This window comes from Zalophus californianus, chromosome X (genome assembly GCF_009762305.2).
Source record: "Zalophus californianus isolate mZalCal1 chromosome X, mZalCal1.pri.v2, whole genome shotgun sequence".
Lineage (NCBI taxonomy): Eukaryota > Metazoa > Chordata > Mammalia > Carnivora > Otariidae > Zalophus > Zalophus californianus.
In genome coordinates, this window is record NC_045612.1 from 92,423,202 (window position 1) to 92,441,996 (window position 18,795).

The window sequence follows — 18,795 nt, forward strand, 5'->3', positions numbered from 1 at the left end:
TGGATGGAACTGGAGGGTGTTATGCTGAGTGAAATAAGTCAATCAGAGAAAGACATGTATCACATGACCTCACTGATATGAGGAATTGTTAATCTCAGGAAACAAACTGAGTGTTACTGGAGTGGTCGGGGGTGGGAGGGATGGGGTGGCTGGGTGATAGATATTGGGGAGGGTATGTGCTACGGTGAGCGCTGTGAATTGTGCAAGACTGTTGAATCACAGATCTGTACTTCTGAAACAAATAACGCAACATATTTTAAGAAAAAAGAAAAAGAAGAAGATAACAGAAGAGGAAGAAAAGGGGAGTATGTCAGAGGGGGAGACGAACCATGAGAGATGATGGACTCTGAAAAAGAAACTGAGGGTTCTAGAGGGGAGGGGGGTAGGGGGATGGGTTAGCCTGGTGATGGGTATTGAGGAGGGCACGTTCTGCATGGAGCACTGGGTGTTATGAACAAACAATGAATCATGGAACACTGCACCAAAAACTAATGATGTAATATATGGTGATTAACATAACAATAAAAATTAAAAAAAAAAAAAAAAAAAAAAAAAAAAAAAAAAAAAAAAAAAAAAAAAAGACTTTTAGATTCTAAAACCTACAGTGGAAGCCTGAGAATCCCTGAGCTTTCTGAACTGGCTTTTGCTTACCACCCTGCCACACCAGACACTGCCCTTCACACACACACACCAGCAGCACCCAGTGCCCACTCAGGAAATGCAAACAGTGCTTGGGTTCCTACGGAGTGAGCCTACGCAACTGGATAGGCAGATCTGTGTAAGGACACCATCTCAGACAAGTCTACGAATTATGAGATTATCACTGATGCTAAGTCCTCACTTTTGCAAAGGATAACTGGGAAGAAACGTTATGTCCCTACACCCGAAATGACATCACAAATGTAAAAAGAAGCCATCCAAAACCCAAGCAGAAATCACAGCCAAGTCACTGGGAGAAGCACATCGACGGCAGATTAGCCCAGAAATGAAAAAGGGAAATCATGCAAAGCAGTTGCTTCTGCGGAAACTCAGAGGCCTCCCTTTTTATTTATGGGATGTCTGGACAGATCGCCGCATTAAGGTAATAACATATTTAAAAGTTGTTAATAAAGTACTTTGCACTGCTTTAAATTCAATTCATCACCTCAACGGAAAACTTATTTGCACCAGCATTTATGATAAAATCTAGATGATGAGATTTTCTTTTTTTCCTCTCCGTCAAAGACTGACACGATGGAATCTCAACTTAGGTTTTTATCCTTGGATCAATCCGTTTCCTAATGCCTGGATTTTGCACTTCGATACAAAATAGCTCAGTTTAATTTCTTTCTTATAGGATATTTGTCCCCAGCCTTTGCACTTTCCAACCGTGTTGAAAATCGCACGCAAATCCCCATGTCAGCAAATGGTCTCCTTTTGATAAAAATGACTTTGTTTCCGACGATGGAAAACAAGGATGAAAGCATCCGGCTCACCGTGAACACAGACAATAAGACAGGGTTATTGAAACATTATCACATTTCTGTCCCACTCTGTAAATTTTTATTAAAGATTAAAGTTAATACACTGTCTAGTTATTGTAATATAAAATGTGCTTATATTTTACCAGCAAATGGTGTTTTGATAATAAATTAATAAATGGAAGCAAGAAGAATTATCTGCTTCATTCTGAAGATCTACAAAACCTCCAATAAAGATTTCTTGATTGAATGCAAGGACCCACAAAGTGTTTTGTTAAGAAATGAGTAATAAGAATTTACAGGAAAGCTGCTGCTTTTGGAAGGAGGGAAGTAGTCATTTCTTGGTTGTATGACTTCAGCAGACTTTTCCACTGTCAGTTGTCTCTTTTCTTTTTCCAACCAACTGGAAACCTGTCATTATTTTCTGTATTTTCTTAGGGGGAAAAAATGTCAACCAGTGTAGTCAGTACTTTTTTAAAAGGTCAAATTTAATACTTTTTTTTTGTAGAGTGAGTGGACTGTGCAGTTATTTCCAGATAATTTTGAAATTAAAACACTTTGGCTGCACCAGGGTCTAACTAAACTAAAAAGTTTTTATTTTTAAAATCCTTATATGTAAGTGATGAATCATCAAATTCTACTCCTGAAACTAATATTACACTATATGTTGACTAGAATTTCAATAAAAGTTTGAACATAAAAAAGTACAATCCTGTAGCACTTGTGACCTTTTTGTTTATAAATCTGTTTACTTGACCTTCAGTCTGTGTCTTCAGTGTTTTGAGAAGAGATAAAATCAAGAGCAATGAAGTCAGTGGCTTCAAAAACTTTTTACCAAATATTTGGAGAAGATTCACTTAACCATTTCAGACAAACATCAAACAAGCATTTTTAAATATGAAGACAGGCTTTGCACTCAGTGAAAATTATTATGAGAAAATAGTCACCTTTTCTCCCCTTGGGAAGTTTTGGTTCGTTTGTTTAAATGAAAACAAAGGAAGAGTCTTTGGGAACCAAGAGGGGGAGGACATGCCAAATAAAAACAAATAATGTGAAAGTCACAATGGAATATTTGGAAAATTAATTATGGTATTTTACTTATTATTAAGTCTTTTTTTTCAATTTTCACAAAAAAACAGTGTCTGTTAGGAGTAACTAATTTAGATTCAGACAATTGAGGATAAGGAATTTTGAAAACTCTGAAAAAGAGCAGCTGATTGTTAACAGAGGGAAAAGCAGTTTTGCATAAAATAAAAATGGTCACTCGCCATTCACTAACACTGACCCCAACCTTGAGGGCAAGGACATTATTAATCATTTATCCACATAAAGCGTAGGCTGATGAACAGTTGCAAGTTGAAATATGATAAAACTACTTTATGGCTATTAACTAGGTTAAAGTAAATTTTACATTCAACAGTGGTCTAGAAGACAGTATCAATCAGAGATTTTCACTCAAAAGGAAAAACAAATGTTTTACTCATTTCCATAATATTCTCTAAAATAATTTTTATCATATGTATGGTAGGCTTTCTGAGATATTATATCCAAATATGTATATCTTAAGTAAATCATTCATTTAACAAATATTTATTGAGCACCAATTATGTGCCAGGGAGCCATAATAATTTTTGTAGTGGAGAGCATAAAAGAATATGACATGATATATTAAATATCGCAATTCAAATGCTACTTCAAATCCTTCTCAAAAGGAGGCTGTAGATAGATAAGGATCTTGAGAGATCATTTTTAATGAGAGCAGGTTTCTGTTGGTACAAAAAAGATTAGAATCAGACAAATTCCGCAGAACAGCCCAGGAAAATGTCCAAGGCATCACATCACTGAGATGGTACCTTCTCTAAGCTACCGGGACAATGTGTTATTTCCTTTATATTCATGTTTTACTTTGGGCTCCCCCCCCACCCTGGAAGCAGACCCTGAGACGAACATTTAAGTAGAAGCAGTTTATGCAGGAGATGATACCAGCAAAAACTGGTATGGGAGTAGACAGCTGAAACTGGGGAAGGGAAGGAAGTCAGTACAGAGTTTGTCATACTCGTTACCACTGTGTGGGGCTGGAGCTGAATTCTAGGAGCCAGGAGAGGTTACGTGCCTCGGGGTCACCCTAGCCAAGTTGACTTCATACACCAACTCCCATCAGTCCTTATAGGAGAGCTGCTGAATCAGGGACATTCATTCCCCAGCACAACCCGCCTAGCCTGCTCAACAAGTGGGCAGACCAGGCCTTGGCAGCAGAGGAAGGCTTTGGGTAAAGAAATACAGGTTCTGGCAGGTGGAAGTCTGGCTTGCCAGCACATACTAAGGTGGTGTGTCAGTCTTCCAGAGCCGCCGTAACAAATGACCACAAACTGGGGGCCTAAGCACAATAGAAATGGGTTCTTTCACGGTTCTGGAGACCAGAAGTCTGAAATCAAGGAGTCAATGGGGGCCCACACTTCTGCTGAAAGCTTCGGGGGAGGATCCTTCCTTGCCTCTTCCAGCTTCTGGAGGCTCCAGGCGTTCCCTGGCTTGTGATTACATCACCCCAGTTTCTTCTTCTGTCTTCACATCACCACCTCTTCCGTGTCTCTGTGTCTTTTCCTCTTCTCAGCTAAGGATACTTGTCTTTGGATTTAGGGCCCATCCTCAATTCAAGATGATCTCATCTTAAGATCCTTCACTTAATTACATCTGCAAAGACTTTTTTTTTTTTCCAAACAAGATCACACTTGCATATTCTGGAGGTTAGGACATGGACATATCTTTTGGGAGGCCACGATTCAACCCACTGCAGGTGGTATGAGCAAGGGGATATGAGCAGGACCTCGACGGTGCCTGCTGCAATCTAGGAATTTTTTTTTTTAATCCCCTTCAGCCTGCTCTGTGCCTGGCCCACCAACCCAGATCATTCACCAAAGATCCGCTATCAGTTTGTAGTGTGCTGTGTTAACTGCCAACGTTGTTGCCCCCTCCTCTACATGCTTTTCATAGTGTGAATACTTGCCTTCTATGGAACTGTGTGTTTATTGGTTATTTCTCTGACATAAACTGATCTTTAAAAAGCAGCAACCACGACGAACAGGGATGGGATGTTCCTTCCACTTACAACAAACCTTTTTGTGAGCAAAACATGGTTTTCTATTTATATAGGTATACACAGATAGTCACTGCATAAAGGCAGTGCCCTCACAGTCTTGCCATAGAAGGTAAGATTTTGGAATGAAAAAATTAGGCAGCATGTCACAAAATAATTTAACTGAAACCCCCAGAGTTTCACACTTATGATTGCAACAAGTCGGGCGGACCGTCAGGTGGCACGCAATGGGTGAAACACTAATTGGGGCCCGTGCCTTGCATATTAGAGTATGTTTCTCCAGGTCCACCACAGCCTGCAAAATTAAAACAATTCCCCCAGCAAGCGAAATAGCTAGTAAGCAAATCCACATCACCACCGCTGCTGTTCAAGAGCAGGTGTCTGTCAGTTTTTGCCCAGTGTCGGATTTACTTTTTCCAGATCAAGGGGGTTTGTTTCCTGATTATAGATCCTGCTCATCACTTATCTGGTAAGATTTTCAGAAAGGTTCCTTCAGAGGGCAGTAGGGAAGGACCCGGAGTTAAGTAGCACTCTGGAAGGTAATAGAGATGACTAAGCTGGGAAAAGAAAAAAAAAATCACGGACAATTCTGAGAAGTGGGTTGTAGGGTAAGGGATGGAATAAGGAGAAGCATGCCCACGGAGGGAGCCACAGGCAGGGGGCGCATTGATGGATCATCCCCAACTCTGTCCCAGCCTGGCAGCCATTCAGCAACTTCTGCAACTGGCACTTGTATAAGTCTTTCCATTCCAACACATTTGGTTAAAAGTGGAGAAACTGAAGGAAGGAGGCTCATAAGACAGGATGTACCCATTCACCCACTCAAAAGGGGGATTCCATCAATTCCAAATATAAGCACTTCACGTGCCTTCACTCATTCGCTCATGCAATAAATCTCTAGGGAGTACCTATTGATTGCCAGGCGATATACTAGATACCTATGATTCATCCTTTTGAGTCCTTTTCCTTGTCTCTCTTCCCTCTGACTTTGGTGACTCTCAGTCTCCTTTGTTTACTAAAAATAGGAACCTCTGTTTCCTTTCAAAAAAAAAAAAAAGCCCCTCAGATTTAAGAAAACCATGATCTCACTGTATCCAAGATCCTTATAACTACCCTATGTGGCGGTAAGTCCAGATGCAACATTAAGTAGATTACAAAACCCCGCCACGATTTCACGATAAAAAAGGAAATGAAAATTGCAATCCAACATTTAATTGTTTTTTAACATGTTTGTTGAAAGCAAGAGAAATGAAAGATTCAAAACAATATCTATTCTTTTAGGAAGCTGGGATTTCCACTTATCAAAAGATGATTTAAGAGCTGTGGAATACTTCACAGGTGAGAAGCTATACAGCAGAATGCCCTTAACCATGAATTTGAAGGATGAATTATAACCTCTTTTGGCTTAACCATTCTGCAATCGCCCTCCAGCCAGACACTTAAGGATGACTAAAACTTTTCAGTCTCTATCTAAAATAATAAGCTTATAGACATCAATGCCAAAACGGCAATAAAATCTAGACTTCTGGAAGGTGAGGCAGGAGTTCAAAGTCTTACAGACTCTCCATTCCCCCACAAGAAACGTCTCTTTGTCTCTGAATTATCCGGTAGTTTTTAACTTCGTGAGCATAGGAATTACTTGGGGAGCTGATTAGAAATCCGTATTCTTAGACTCCACCCATGCCAGTTTTGGGTTAGTAGTTCTGAGGTGGGAGCCAGGAAATCTGCTTTATTAACAATCAACCTCAGATAATTCTCGGGGAGGGATTTTGCTGATCACATTCGGAGCAACAGTGACCCAGGGAAAATTCATCCTGAATTTGTTACTTCCATTGTCTCTAACAGTGTGGTGATAGAAAAAGAGGATTTCTTGCCTTTTCAAATTTTTAGTGATGACTTAATGAACACTTATTTTATGCCAGGCACTCTATGTGATATATACATCTATCTATACTTACATCTATCAGGGTATCTAATTCTCACAATGACCCTGTGAGATAATATCCCTATTTTACCACAAGAGAATGGAGACTCACCAAAGTTAAGCGAGTTGCTCGAAATCAACCCTAGGATATCTGACACCAAAGCATTTGTTCCAAATTGTTGCACTGGCCTCCCAAAGAGTTCCATGAGCGCCTTGTATATTTCTGATACTCACCCAGTTAACCTCCTAGCAGTTGGTCAGTTACTATAATAATTCACATCGCTTTAAAAACATCACTCCCACAAACTCCTGCTGTGCCAAAATAGCTGCCATAGGTGGGCAGATGAGACAGGCAGGGAATAGCTGGTCACTGGAGACCAGTGGCCATGGTCAAGCAATCAAAGAGAACCCCAGCTGCTGTCCTAGAAAACGTACTCGTAGGCAATAAGAGTTTCATGTATTAACCACTGTAGGGATAGTTTACAATGTCAAAGAGGGAGCTTAGGACTTCTAATAATGGTGGGGGAGCTGATATTAGACTAACCCTTCTGCGGATGGCAACTATAAACTCCGAACAACATATAAAATAGCCATTTGGAGGCACTGGACAGTGACCAAAAGCAGGAATAAACTGGAGGAAGTTTGGCCTCTGAAGCAAGAATCACAGTAGCTGAGAGTCACATTTATATGTCTTTTTCTCTGTCGTTTTTAAGGGTATTCCTCGGTCCTCACAAATCTGCTGGATATGGCCACAGCGGAAATCTTGAGTTTTATTGACCTGAAGATTTAGAGGACAGAATTTAGACCTGGCAGAGCAACGGGGAATTGAGGAGGGAGAAATCCCAGAAAAGAGAGAGAGCTTAGAGAGGGAAATCACAAAATATGCAAGCAAACCTTCCTCGAATCTGTGACTGACTTCTGAATTGTAACACGTGGGATGAGGCTCCAGGGAGCCTAGGGGAGAAATAGTAGCTGGAAAGCTGGAAACTGAATAGCAGTTTTAACAACTGTCCACTGGAGAGGAGAAAGAGTTTGGAGTTTGGGTAGTCTCAGGTTAGAAGGGCTTAGTAAACACCTCAGACTTCCCACTGTAATTCCATCCATGTTGCATCTTTGTGATATATAGCACACGCCGAGATTAAGGGCTTTATCCAAGCACAAAAGACAAAACTTAGAGCTGCCTTAATGAAGCATAAAACCAAGCCTCCAAAAAGTCAATCAAAACAAAACTCAACACTCTTTAGAGGAACATAAGAGAATCCAGACTCTCTATAATGTATTATACAGTGTACAATAAAAAATTACTAGATATGTGAGGAGGAAAAAACCCAAACAGGAATATTTGGAAGAAATCAGTCAATATAATATAAACAAACCCATAGATGATCCAGATGTTGTAATTAACAGACAAGGATTTTTTTTTATTTAAATTCAATTAACCAACATATAGTACATCATTAGTTTCAGATGTAGAGTTCAATAATTCATCAGCTGTGTATAACACCCAGTGCTCACCACGTCACGTGCCCTCCTTAATGCCCATCACCCATTTATCCCGTCCCCCCACCCACCTCCCCTCCTGCAACCCTCAGTTTGTTTCTTATAGTTAAGAGTCTCTCATGGTTTTTCTCCCTCTGATGACTTCCCATTCAGTTTTCCCTCCCTTCCCCTATGATCCTCTGTGCTGTTTCTCATATTCCACATGAGTGAAACCATACAATAATTGTCCTTCTCTGATTCACTTATTTCGCTCAACATAATACCCTCCAGTTCCATCCACATCGATGTAAATTGTAAGTATTCATCCTTTCTGATGGCCGAGTGATATTCCATTGTGTATATATATACCACATCTTCTTTATCCATTCATCTGAACAGACAAGGATTTTTAAATTATTATGATAAATTTGTTAAAGAATTTACAGGAAAAAAATGAGTAAATAGTAGAGGAATAGGAGGTTTCAGGAGAGATTCTTAAACTGTGAAAAAAAAAAAATCCAAATAACAGTTCTAGAACTCTGGCTCCTGCTCAGCGGGGAGCCTGCTTCTCCCTCTCCTGCTGCCCCTCCCCCAAGCTTGTGTGCTCTCTCTCTCTCTCTCTCTCTCTCCCAAATAAATAAATAAAATTTAAAAAAACAATTCTAGAACTAAAACAATACATCAACAATAAAAATTTTACCTAATGGGTGTGATAATAGATTGGATGAGACAGAAGAAATATCAAAAAACTGAGGACAGGCCAAACAAATTTTGAAAAAAGAATGAAATGAATCACAGTGACATGTGGGATGGTATCAAGCAGTCTAACATAAGTGTAATTGGACTCTCAGATGGAGGCAAGAGAGATAATGGTTTGTAAAAATTATTTGAAGAAATATCGACCAAATTTTTCCACATTTAGTAAAAATCAACCACCCACATATTCAGGAGGCTATGACCCCACCATGCAGTGTAAATACAAAAGAAGCAAGAACATAGGCACACCATAGTCTAAATGCTAAAAAACAAAAATAAAGAGAAAATTTTTTAAGTAGCCACAGGAGAAAAGCAAATTTATATACAAAGAAACAGGAAATAAAAATGATGTCTGTCTTCTCATTAAAAAAAAAAAAAAATGGAGTTGAGAAACCAATAGAAACAATGTTCCAAAATTCTGGGCCTTAAACTAAAAGGAATGAAGTTCTGGTGGTCACGTTTCTTTCTTTTCTTTTTTTTTTTAAGATTTTATTTACTTATTTATTTATTTATTTATTTATTTGAGAGGGAGCAAGGGAGCACACGTGAGCAGGGGGAGGAGTAGAAGGGGAGGGAGAGGGAGGAGGAAAGAAGACTCCATGCTGAGCATGGAGCACAGTGCAGGGCTTGATCTCAGGATCCTGAGATCATCGCCTGAGCCAAAACCAACAGTCAAATGCTTAACTGACAGGGCCACCCAGGCACCCCTCTGGTGGTCATATTTCTGGTAGGCTGGCATTCAGGATGGGACAAAGCATTCTTTGTTTTGTTTTGTTTTTTTAAAGATTTTATTTATTATTGGGACAAAGCATTCTTTGGTGGGAATCTGTTACGTGACTCTTGAAATTCTTTTGGAAAGCAATAGGTAGCCATTGTACTTTCCTGAGGAGGTGATGTGATAAAATGCAATCTGGCGGGGAGAAACCTTTGCAGTTAGGTACAGGATGGACTAGAAGGGAAAGAACCGAGATGCAGGAAAATAAGAAATTAGGAAAGTGATGTGTCAATCCAGGCAAGGGGTTCTTTTTTGGTCAAAGGTCATAAGCATTGGGCAACAGTGTCATCGAACAAGGCCAAGGCCTCAGGCCGCAGACCCAAAAACCTGATTTGTGTGGACATTGCTCCTGGCCCCCAGTCTGAGATACATCCTCATACTCGTCAAGCTCATGGAACCAAAATGGTAGACCCAACAAAACGCTGCTTCATCCATTTACCATGAAAGATGCAAATGTCAAGAGTCACAGAAAAGTCACAGTGGCAGATCAGCACATTCCCTCTTGGTATGGGAGGCCAGAGGTCTTGATGACTATGGATTGAGAGCCAGAGAATTTAGGTGAGCCTGAGAAATATTCTTCAGCTGAAGCAGCCTGAGCCTTCTCACCCAGCACAGGGAGAATGTTGCTAAGGATCCTCTACCTGCCCCTGTACTCGGTCCAGATTCCCTATCTACTGGACTATGTTCAGATGGATCCTGATGGTGTGGGACTCCCTTTCCCATAACTACCAAGAATGTTCTGTTCTTCACAAATATTAACAGAGCAGGTCTGTTTGCAATCCAGTCTTGCTGGTCCAAAAGCCATGCTGCCTCTTTAAGCAATGAATTCTCCCTTCTGATCTATTGCATAGGTCCTTTAGACTTTCACTCTCAAACAGAAATCTCATTTCAACTTTTTAAGTTTCTAATTGGCACCTCCTTATGGCCTCCAGGAATGACAACAAGGAGGATCTAGGAACAATGGAGAAGAAGCAGCAAAAGAAGCTGTGAGCACAGCGTTGAAGGCAAAATGCAGGATCAGATCAGGGTTGATCAAGAGAAATGGGGCAGTAAACAGATTTTAGGACCAAAAATTGCTTTTGCCAGCACCAAAATCCTACTGGGCACCAAAATGCCTTCCTTGCCTTCCAGAAACACTCAGAAAACATTTGTGGAACGGGAATGGAGTGGGAGCTGAAGCTCCATCAGCTCAGGTCTTACAAATCCTCTGCAAATTCCAGAAAGGACTCAAGTTGCTCACCATCCCCATGGCAGGAAGCACAGGGAGGGAAGCCCGTTGGAGTTGGAGAGTTGAAGTAAAGTCGGGATCTATGTAAATTAAAATCCCTTGGTGGCTCAGAGCTGTCTCCCAAGGGGACTTTTATCAAAGGGTTAGTTATTACCTAGGTTTCACTAGGTCAGTAGCAATGATTTTGCTATTCCTTCTAAAGAGTTCTAAGAGCATGTATTTCCAGATTGCATATAGGCCTTTTATACCTCTTATCTATTTACATCCAATTCTGAAATAATTATCTCCATTTTACAGATAAGGAAATAGAGGCTCAGAGAGGTTAAGGAGCTTTCCCAAGTAACACAGTTAGTGGCCGAGCCAAGCACCCGAACCATGGCAATCTGGCTCCAGGGCTCGTGTTCCTATCCACTATGCTCTTTCTCTCTCACATTGTGCCAGGCCCAAGACCCTGTATCCATAAATATCAAGCCCACCGGAAGCAACAGAGTGAGTTCTAAGGAAATGTTAAGGCAGAGCCGGTGTCAAGTTTGGTCTGAGGCCCTGTTGCTATATGGACCAAATGGCATCTGCCTCCAGAATTGACCCCAGGACCAGTAAATGTCCTCTCACCATGTGTCCTATGCCTGGCATGGCCAGAGCTAGACGACTTGCAGGAGGAACGGAGGAACTACGTAGCTTGTCTGTCTTTGATATTATGTTAGCTTGTGGATCTGAGGTCCCTGAACCACCAAGATAAAGTTCTTTTTTCTTAGCACACCTAACTTGGCAGATGCTAGCATTATAGCTGAACAGATGTTTTCCCTAGAGATTCTGTTTCCAATACCTTATGATGAAGAATCACCTTCAGAGAATAAACAAATGTACATATGTGTAAGCTCCAGCAAGACAAAACCATCTATTTCAGATGAGAGACAACAAATGTTCTGTGCTTGGGGAAAATAGATATTAGACAGCCCAGAAGTCGCTCAAGGATTTATTTTTAAGTGTCATTCCTATTTGAGGTTTTTCACTGTCTTTCCCTGCTTCCAGCAATTGCAATTTGGAACACTAATTCTGGAATTTATTATTTATTTCTCCCAATGAAGTTTGCATCAAACTGACAAAAGGCAGTTTTATAAACTGGGTATGCTAAATGTGCTTATTTAACATATTTCTGTAGTGCTTGAATTTAAACGGGAGAGAAAGTGGGTAACCGGTATAAACAATGTTTGTTTTTCTAAACACTTGGTAAGTTTTTCGATTGGTTCATTGTTCTGCTGTCTTTTTTAATGGCCAAATTATTCCCAGAGGTACCCAGATGCTCATGCAATTCTCTCCAGTATTTACAAATGGTTATAACTGATCGAGCTGATCTGTTTCAGAAGCATATTGTGGAATTATTAACATCATTTTCTTGAATAATGACATTTCATTCTTCCCTGACAATGTCCACTCGGTTGATATTTACATGGAAATTATCTTAGTGTCCTGAGGTCTATGAATGAGGAAAAGGCAAGTGGGATGTATAAATTACAGTCAATCTTAAATTTAAATTAGTTACGTGTGGTAGGCTAAATAATGGTCCCAAAAGCTAGGTTCATATCCGAATCCCCAGAACCTATGAATGTCACCCTATATGGCAAAGACTTTGCAGCAGTTAAGTTATAGATCTTGAGATGGGGGGATTATTCCGAATTATCCTCAAGTATCCATATAAGAGGGAGCCAGGAGGAAATTTGACACCCATGGAAAATAAGAAGAAATGGAACTGCAAAGGGCAGAGAATGGAGTGAGGAGGTCACAAGCCAAGGAAGGCTGGCAGCCACCAGAAGCTGGAAGAGGCAAGGAACGAATTCTTCCCCAGAGCCTCCAGAAAGCACGGTCCTGCCAACACCTTGATTTCAGACCAGTAAAACTGATTTTGAACTTCTGGCCTCCAGAAATGTGAAAGAACACATTTCTGTTGTTTTAAGCCACCAAGTTTGTGATCATTTGTTACAGCAGCCCCAGGAAACAAATACACTATGTTTCTACATGTTACATATAAGCCAATTATTTGAACCTTAGTGCATTTACTGACAAATACAATATTACATGCCCTAGTTATCACCATGTTAGACCAAAAATGTCTTTTTTTTTTAAATCACACATACAGAATTATACTATACAGTGGGGATTTGAAGGTTGTTTTTTTCCCCCTTTTCTTTTGCAAGAGAAAAGTCAAAAAAATAGCTGGATGCTAGAAGGGAATATGGGACTTAACTCGAGCAGTAAGAGCTCTCAGCCAAAAGAAAGGGCACATCGGTATTAGTCATGGTAAATCATCATCACCATCATCATCATCATCATCATCATCTCTTTCATAGTATTATGTCTTAAGCACTCTTCTAAGTACTTTACAGATATCTATTCCTTTAAGTCTTACAAGATGCCTATGAAGTAAATCCTAGTATTATTCCCATTCTACAGATGAAGAAACTGACCTAACAAGTGGTTAAATAATTCACACAGCTGACAAATGTTTGCACATATATTTTATACAATGCCCAACAAATGGCTGTTGAAGTACCACTGCCCAGGGCCATGGATGGAGTGGGGGTGTAGGCTATACAGTTTAATTGAGAAAATCTTCTTATAAGGTCAAAGGAAAATTGAGTTTATTGACTATAGGGAAGCCTATGGTAAGCCACATTATCTGAGCATTCCTCTTGTCAAACTGCTATTCAATCAACAAGTGTTTGGTTGTCTACTATGGGCAGACTGTGAGGTGAACCTCAAGACATTGTATGCTGATCCAAGCTGATGACCATAATTGTCTAACTCTCTCTCTCTGAGTGAGCACCATAATAGTCAATGACTAGCTGCAAAGCATAGGTTTTAAATAGTCTGGCTATCATTAAGAACAAGAATTGTGCGTCCCCCCAAATCCTCATGGAAACTTTGACAATGTCCTCTGAGTCTTTCAAGCTTTCATTTATTGGTTCTTAAAATCAATTTTATAAAAACACGTAACTAATAAAAACTGAAGGCTAGTATGTATACAAACCTAGCATGGACGGAGCTTATAACCTTAAAAGCATCAGTTACTTTGGGATTTATGAATTAATGATATTCTTTTTTTCTTGAATTCATATTAAAAAAATCAAACTTTTAAGTAAACCAACAACGACAACAACAAAATTCATGCAGACAACAGAAATCAGATCAGATTCCAAGACCTCCAGAAGAGTTTTTTTGATTTTGTATTATGGAAAATGTCCAGTAAACAGACTAGTATAATAAATCTCATCTGGCTATTCTTGTTTTATTGTATACTTCTCTCTATTCCCCACTCAATTATTATTTATATACAGTTCTTTTTTTTAGATTTTATTTATTTATTTGACAGAGCAAGAAAGAGGACAAGCAGAGGGAGCAGCAGGCAGAGGGAGAGGGAGAAAGACTCTCCGCTGAGTGCGGAGCCCAACAGCGTGGGGCTCCATCCCGGGACCCTGGGATCATGACCTGAGCCGAAGGCAGCCCCTTAACCAACTGAGCCACCCAAGCATCCCTATACAGTTCTTTACAAGGATAAAATCTGTGTTCATTGGGAAGCAAAAAATCTTAACTGTAATTTTGACAAATATATATGCCTAGGTAAGCCACATTCCCTATTTAGATATGGAACATGCTCACCATCTCAGGAAGTTCCCCTGTGTCCATTCCCAGTCACTTTACACCCCAACCCAAAGACAATGATTATTCTGCTTTTTTTCACACCACAGATTAGTCTGGCCTATTCTAGAACTTCATAAATGGAATCACGCAATACATGCTGTTATTACTTCTTTGTGTCTGGGATCTTTCACTCACAAACATTATGGTCCGCATAATGTCCATTATGACCCATATACCAGTAGTTCATTTCTTTCTTTTTTTTTTTTAAGCTGGCTAGTATTTCATTGTATAAATATACCACAGGTTATTTCTCTACTCTGTTAAAGTTGGACATTTGAGTAGTTTCAAGTTTTGGGGGTAGTAAGTCTGCTATGAACATTTTCACAAACTTTTTGTGTGTGAACATGTGTTTTAATTTCTCTTGGGTAGATTACCTAAGAGTGGAATTTCTGGGTCAAAGGGTAAGTAGCAGACTATTTTATCATTTATAAATTAACTTTCTGGGCTCCCCCCAGTGACTCGCAAACATTTCTTTTGACAAAATCAAAACATCCTTTAAAATTCTCTTTTAGGACAGAGACAGTCCTTCAGGAATATACCCTTGCAGTATTAGGTAGCGACATGACATATAAAGATACTACTACCTGCTAAGAATTTTTTTTTGGCAAAATACGGAGGTGACCCTAATACTTACTGAGAATTGCATTTTTGAGAAATAAGCCTTATATAAGATTTTTCATACCACTCCACAGCAGCCCCAATTTCCAATACACCTTCCATCTTTCTTGCTTTGAATCTTTGAGTCTACTTTTCATAAGAATGGGCAACTACCATGGTAAGATTTGAAAGATTCGGGGGTTAGCACAGAAGGATAAGAAAAAAATGGTTTTAGGGATTTAAATCTAGGAAAAAAAAGGATCTCCCATGTCACTCAATTTGGCTCACCAGGAGTTATGTTGGAATGATAGTAACAAAGGGTAAATGTTTGTTGGGCCTTGTCCTCTGGCCAAATGTCTCCCTTGGGAACTTGTTCTGGAAGGTGATGGAGGAGATGTTGAAGGAAGGAAGTTGTCTATAGTAGTAGAGAATTTAATGATTCCAGCTTATGAGTCCTCACCATTTCTGGATCCCAATACATCTTTTTTTTAAGACTTTATTTATTTATTTGAGAGAGAGAGAGAGAGAGAGCAAGAGGAAGAGCAGAGAGAGAGGGACAAGCAGGCTCCACAGTGAGCACAGAGCTCAACTAGGGCCTCCATCCCACAACCCTGAGATCATGACCTGAACCGAAATCAAGAGTCAGACACTTAATGGACTGAGCTTCCCAGGCACCCCTGGATCCCAGTACATCTTAAAATCAATTTACACTAAGGCCTTTCCAGTTTACTTTCCACTACTAGCCTTCCATCCCCAAAACTGACTTTCAAGCACAGTACACACTCAGTCATCTAGAAGAGGTTACCATTTTCCTGCTTAGCAAAAAATCTTTGGGATATAAGAAAGGCTACCACACACCATTGCCCATAAATCCAGGGAGGATGTGTGAGTGGGTGCCTCGGGGAATTGTGTGGTATACAATCTGCACAGCCGTCTAAGGTGTACAAAATGATATGTATGTGGGAACAAACAAGTACAGAGTCCCATTAAATTAAACTAGATCGATAGATCTTAACTTATTAATCCTGGTCTTCCTTTATTTTGTAAGTGATTTCACAAGTAGGTCAGCCAATGCTGTTCTAGCCCCAATTCCTAGGCTACATTTAGACTTTGGTTTACCAGTCTTTCTTCCTCATCTTTCCCTTATAGTCTCAGCCCAAACTGGAAAATTTCTCTTCTAGCTCCTTGTCTGTCTAGGACTCAGATCCATTCCTTCAATTTGGGTTCTCTTAGCCAAATAACTTAGCTGGGCAATCTTCCCCAAATCTTAAATTCTGTGAATTTCTATAAACTTTTTTTTTCCTGCTTATTTTTCTCTGCTCATTGTCTATGAAGCTTTTCCTGGTGGAAAATGTTTATAAGAAATCAGATCCAACTGTCACAAGTAGCCATTTTGACTAATTTTTCCTATTCTATTACCCTGTGGTTTAAACATGCAATGTTGCACTAATGAGCTTGGCCCCTAATGCAGTAGTAAAATATTCCTTATTAGCACAAAATATGACACACAGGGTGAAAAACATGGGTAATAAGGAATGAACTGGGTTGTGGACAAAGTACAATCTAGGCCTCGATTTTCACGCCTACAAATCAGATGAGAAACAGTAGGTTCATAACTTGACTGTTTGATCAGAATCTCCTGAGGATATTCCATAAGTCTAGATTCTCAGTCCACTCCCAGATTTATTATGTCTAGGGGTAAGGCCTGAGAATCTTCATGTTTAAAAAACAGCCCCCACACACAATGTTGGTGGGAATGCAAGCTGGTGCAGCCACTCTGGAAAACAGTATGGAGGTTACTCAGAAAGTGAAAAATAGAACTACCTTACGACCCAGCAATTGCACTACTAGGTATTTACCCAAAGGATACAAAAATGCAGATTCTAAGGGCACATGCACCCTGATGTTTATAGCAACATTATCAACAATAGCCAGACTATGGAAAGAGCCCAAGTGTCGTCCATCAATTGATGAATGGATAAAGAAGATGTGGTACACACACACACACACACACACACACACACACACACACACGCACACGCACACGCACACACACAGGAACATTACTCAGCCATCAAAAAGAATGAAATCTTGCCATTTGCAATGACATGGATGGAGGTAGAGTGTATTATGCTAAGCAAAGTAAGTCAGAGAAAGACAATACCATATGATTTCACTCATGTGTGGAATTTAGGAAAGAAAACAGATGAACATATGGGAAAGGGGGAAAAAAGAGGGAAGCAAACCATAAGAGACTCTTAATGATAGAGAACAAACTGAGGGGTTGATGGAGGGAGGTGGGTGGGGGATGGGTTAAATGGGTGATGGGCATTAAGGAGGGCATTTGTTGTGATGAGCACGGGGTGTCACATGTAACTGATGAATCAGTGAATTCTACTCCTGAAACCAATATTGAACTATATGTTAACTAATTAGAATTTAAATAAAAATTTGGAAAAAAAACCACTCCCCCAATGAAACATTTTTCTTTTCATACTATAAATATCATGTGCTTGTAAAAGCAAAGCAGGTCAGTTTGGGTCTAGTAAAAATGGAGTAAATACATTCTATACTATCTCCCCAACAGACTATAACTAAGAACACTGCACAAAATGCTATAAAAGGATAAGAGCAGCTTTGTGGCTGCGCGGGCTTCCCATCCCTCACACCAGCGGCTCACTCCGCATTTTACCATGCCTTTCACCTGAGACCCCTTCCAGCACCCTACATTGGATAACGATGATACCTTCCTGGGAAAACTCCGGGCTTCCAAGAAACTGCCATATAAGAACCCAGCTTACCTTGCTCAGCAACAGGAACCCTGGAGTCGGCTCAGCTCAACTCCCACGATCACCTCCATGAGGCGGGATGTTTATTTTTTTGATCCTGAGATACCAAAGGATGACCTGGATTTCTGCTTAGCAGCCTTGTACAACCACCACACAGGGACGTTCAAGAACAAAAGTGAGATACTCTTACACCAGGAGACCACCCAGGATACCCATGGAATCATCAAGACCCAATTCCCTGGAGAACTTTTACCCCCTCCTCTGCCACCTTCCATCACTTCCCTAGCTAACATCAGACACTGGATCAACCCTAAGAAGGAGTCTATCCACAGCATTCAGGGATCCACAGTGTCCCCTCACACTGCAGCCACCAATGGAGGCTACTCCCAAAAGAATGATGGTGGCTTCTTCTCTACCTAATGTTGACAGGTCCCTGGACTAAGTTAATCATAGTGGAACATCCTGCTGCCCACCTCTATTAAATAGAATTGTGCTGGAAAAAAAAAGAATAAGAGCAGGTGGATAGATATAGAATTCAATACTCAAAGGACAACCCAGCAATGAATTGCCTGGGTTTTTTGCCCCCTGTCTTTTACATCCTGGCTTAAGCTCTGTGGCAACCCCAAACCAAAACAACTAACGGGCACAGATAAAGTCAGATCCGATCGCTTTCTTTGGCTAGAGAAGCAGGAGTGGGGGACAAACCTCTCTTGACTCAACAACATGAGCAACAAAATAAGAGTCCCCTGCTCCTAGCAAGATGGAGATTGTCCCAAGCTATTTTGAGTGCCAGCAAAGAAAAGGCAGCCCCTTCCTCCACTGGTATAACAGAGGCTGCTCCTGTGGAGTGGAAGACTCTTTTTTATATTTTCCCTGCACTACACTGAACAAAAGTGGTGGTAATGGGAGCAGCAGTGGCAGCCCCACAGGCTCTCTTCTTTCACTGCTTTGCCCTAAGTTAGGCCCGGTCACGAGGAGTGCATGAAAATGTAGA

The 18,795-nt window shown here is 40.3% G+C and overlaps 1 protein-coding gene across 1 annotated transcript; it reads left to right on the forward strand.

Moving 5' to 3' along the window:
• Positions 1-17,705: 17,705 nt before the first annotated feature.
• On the forward strand, positions 17,706-18,221 carry LOC113931509 (protein C1orf194-like). Its single transcript, XM_027609561.2, is given in 1 exon segment — positions 17,706-18,221. A coding segment is annotated over 1 exon segment (516 nt).
• Positions 18,222-18,795: the final 574 nt, after the last annotated feature.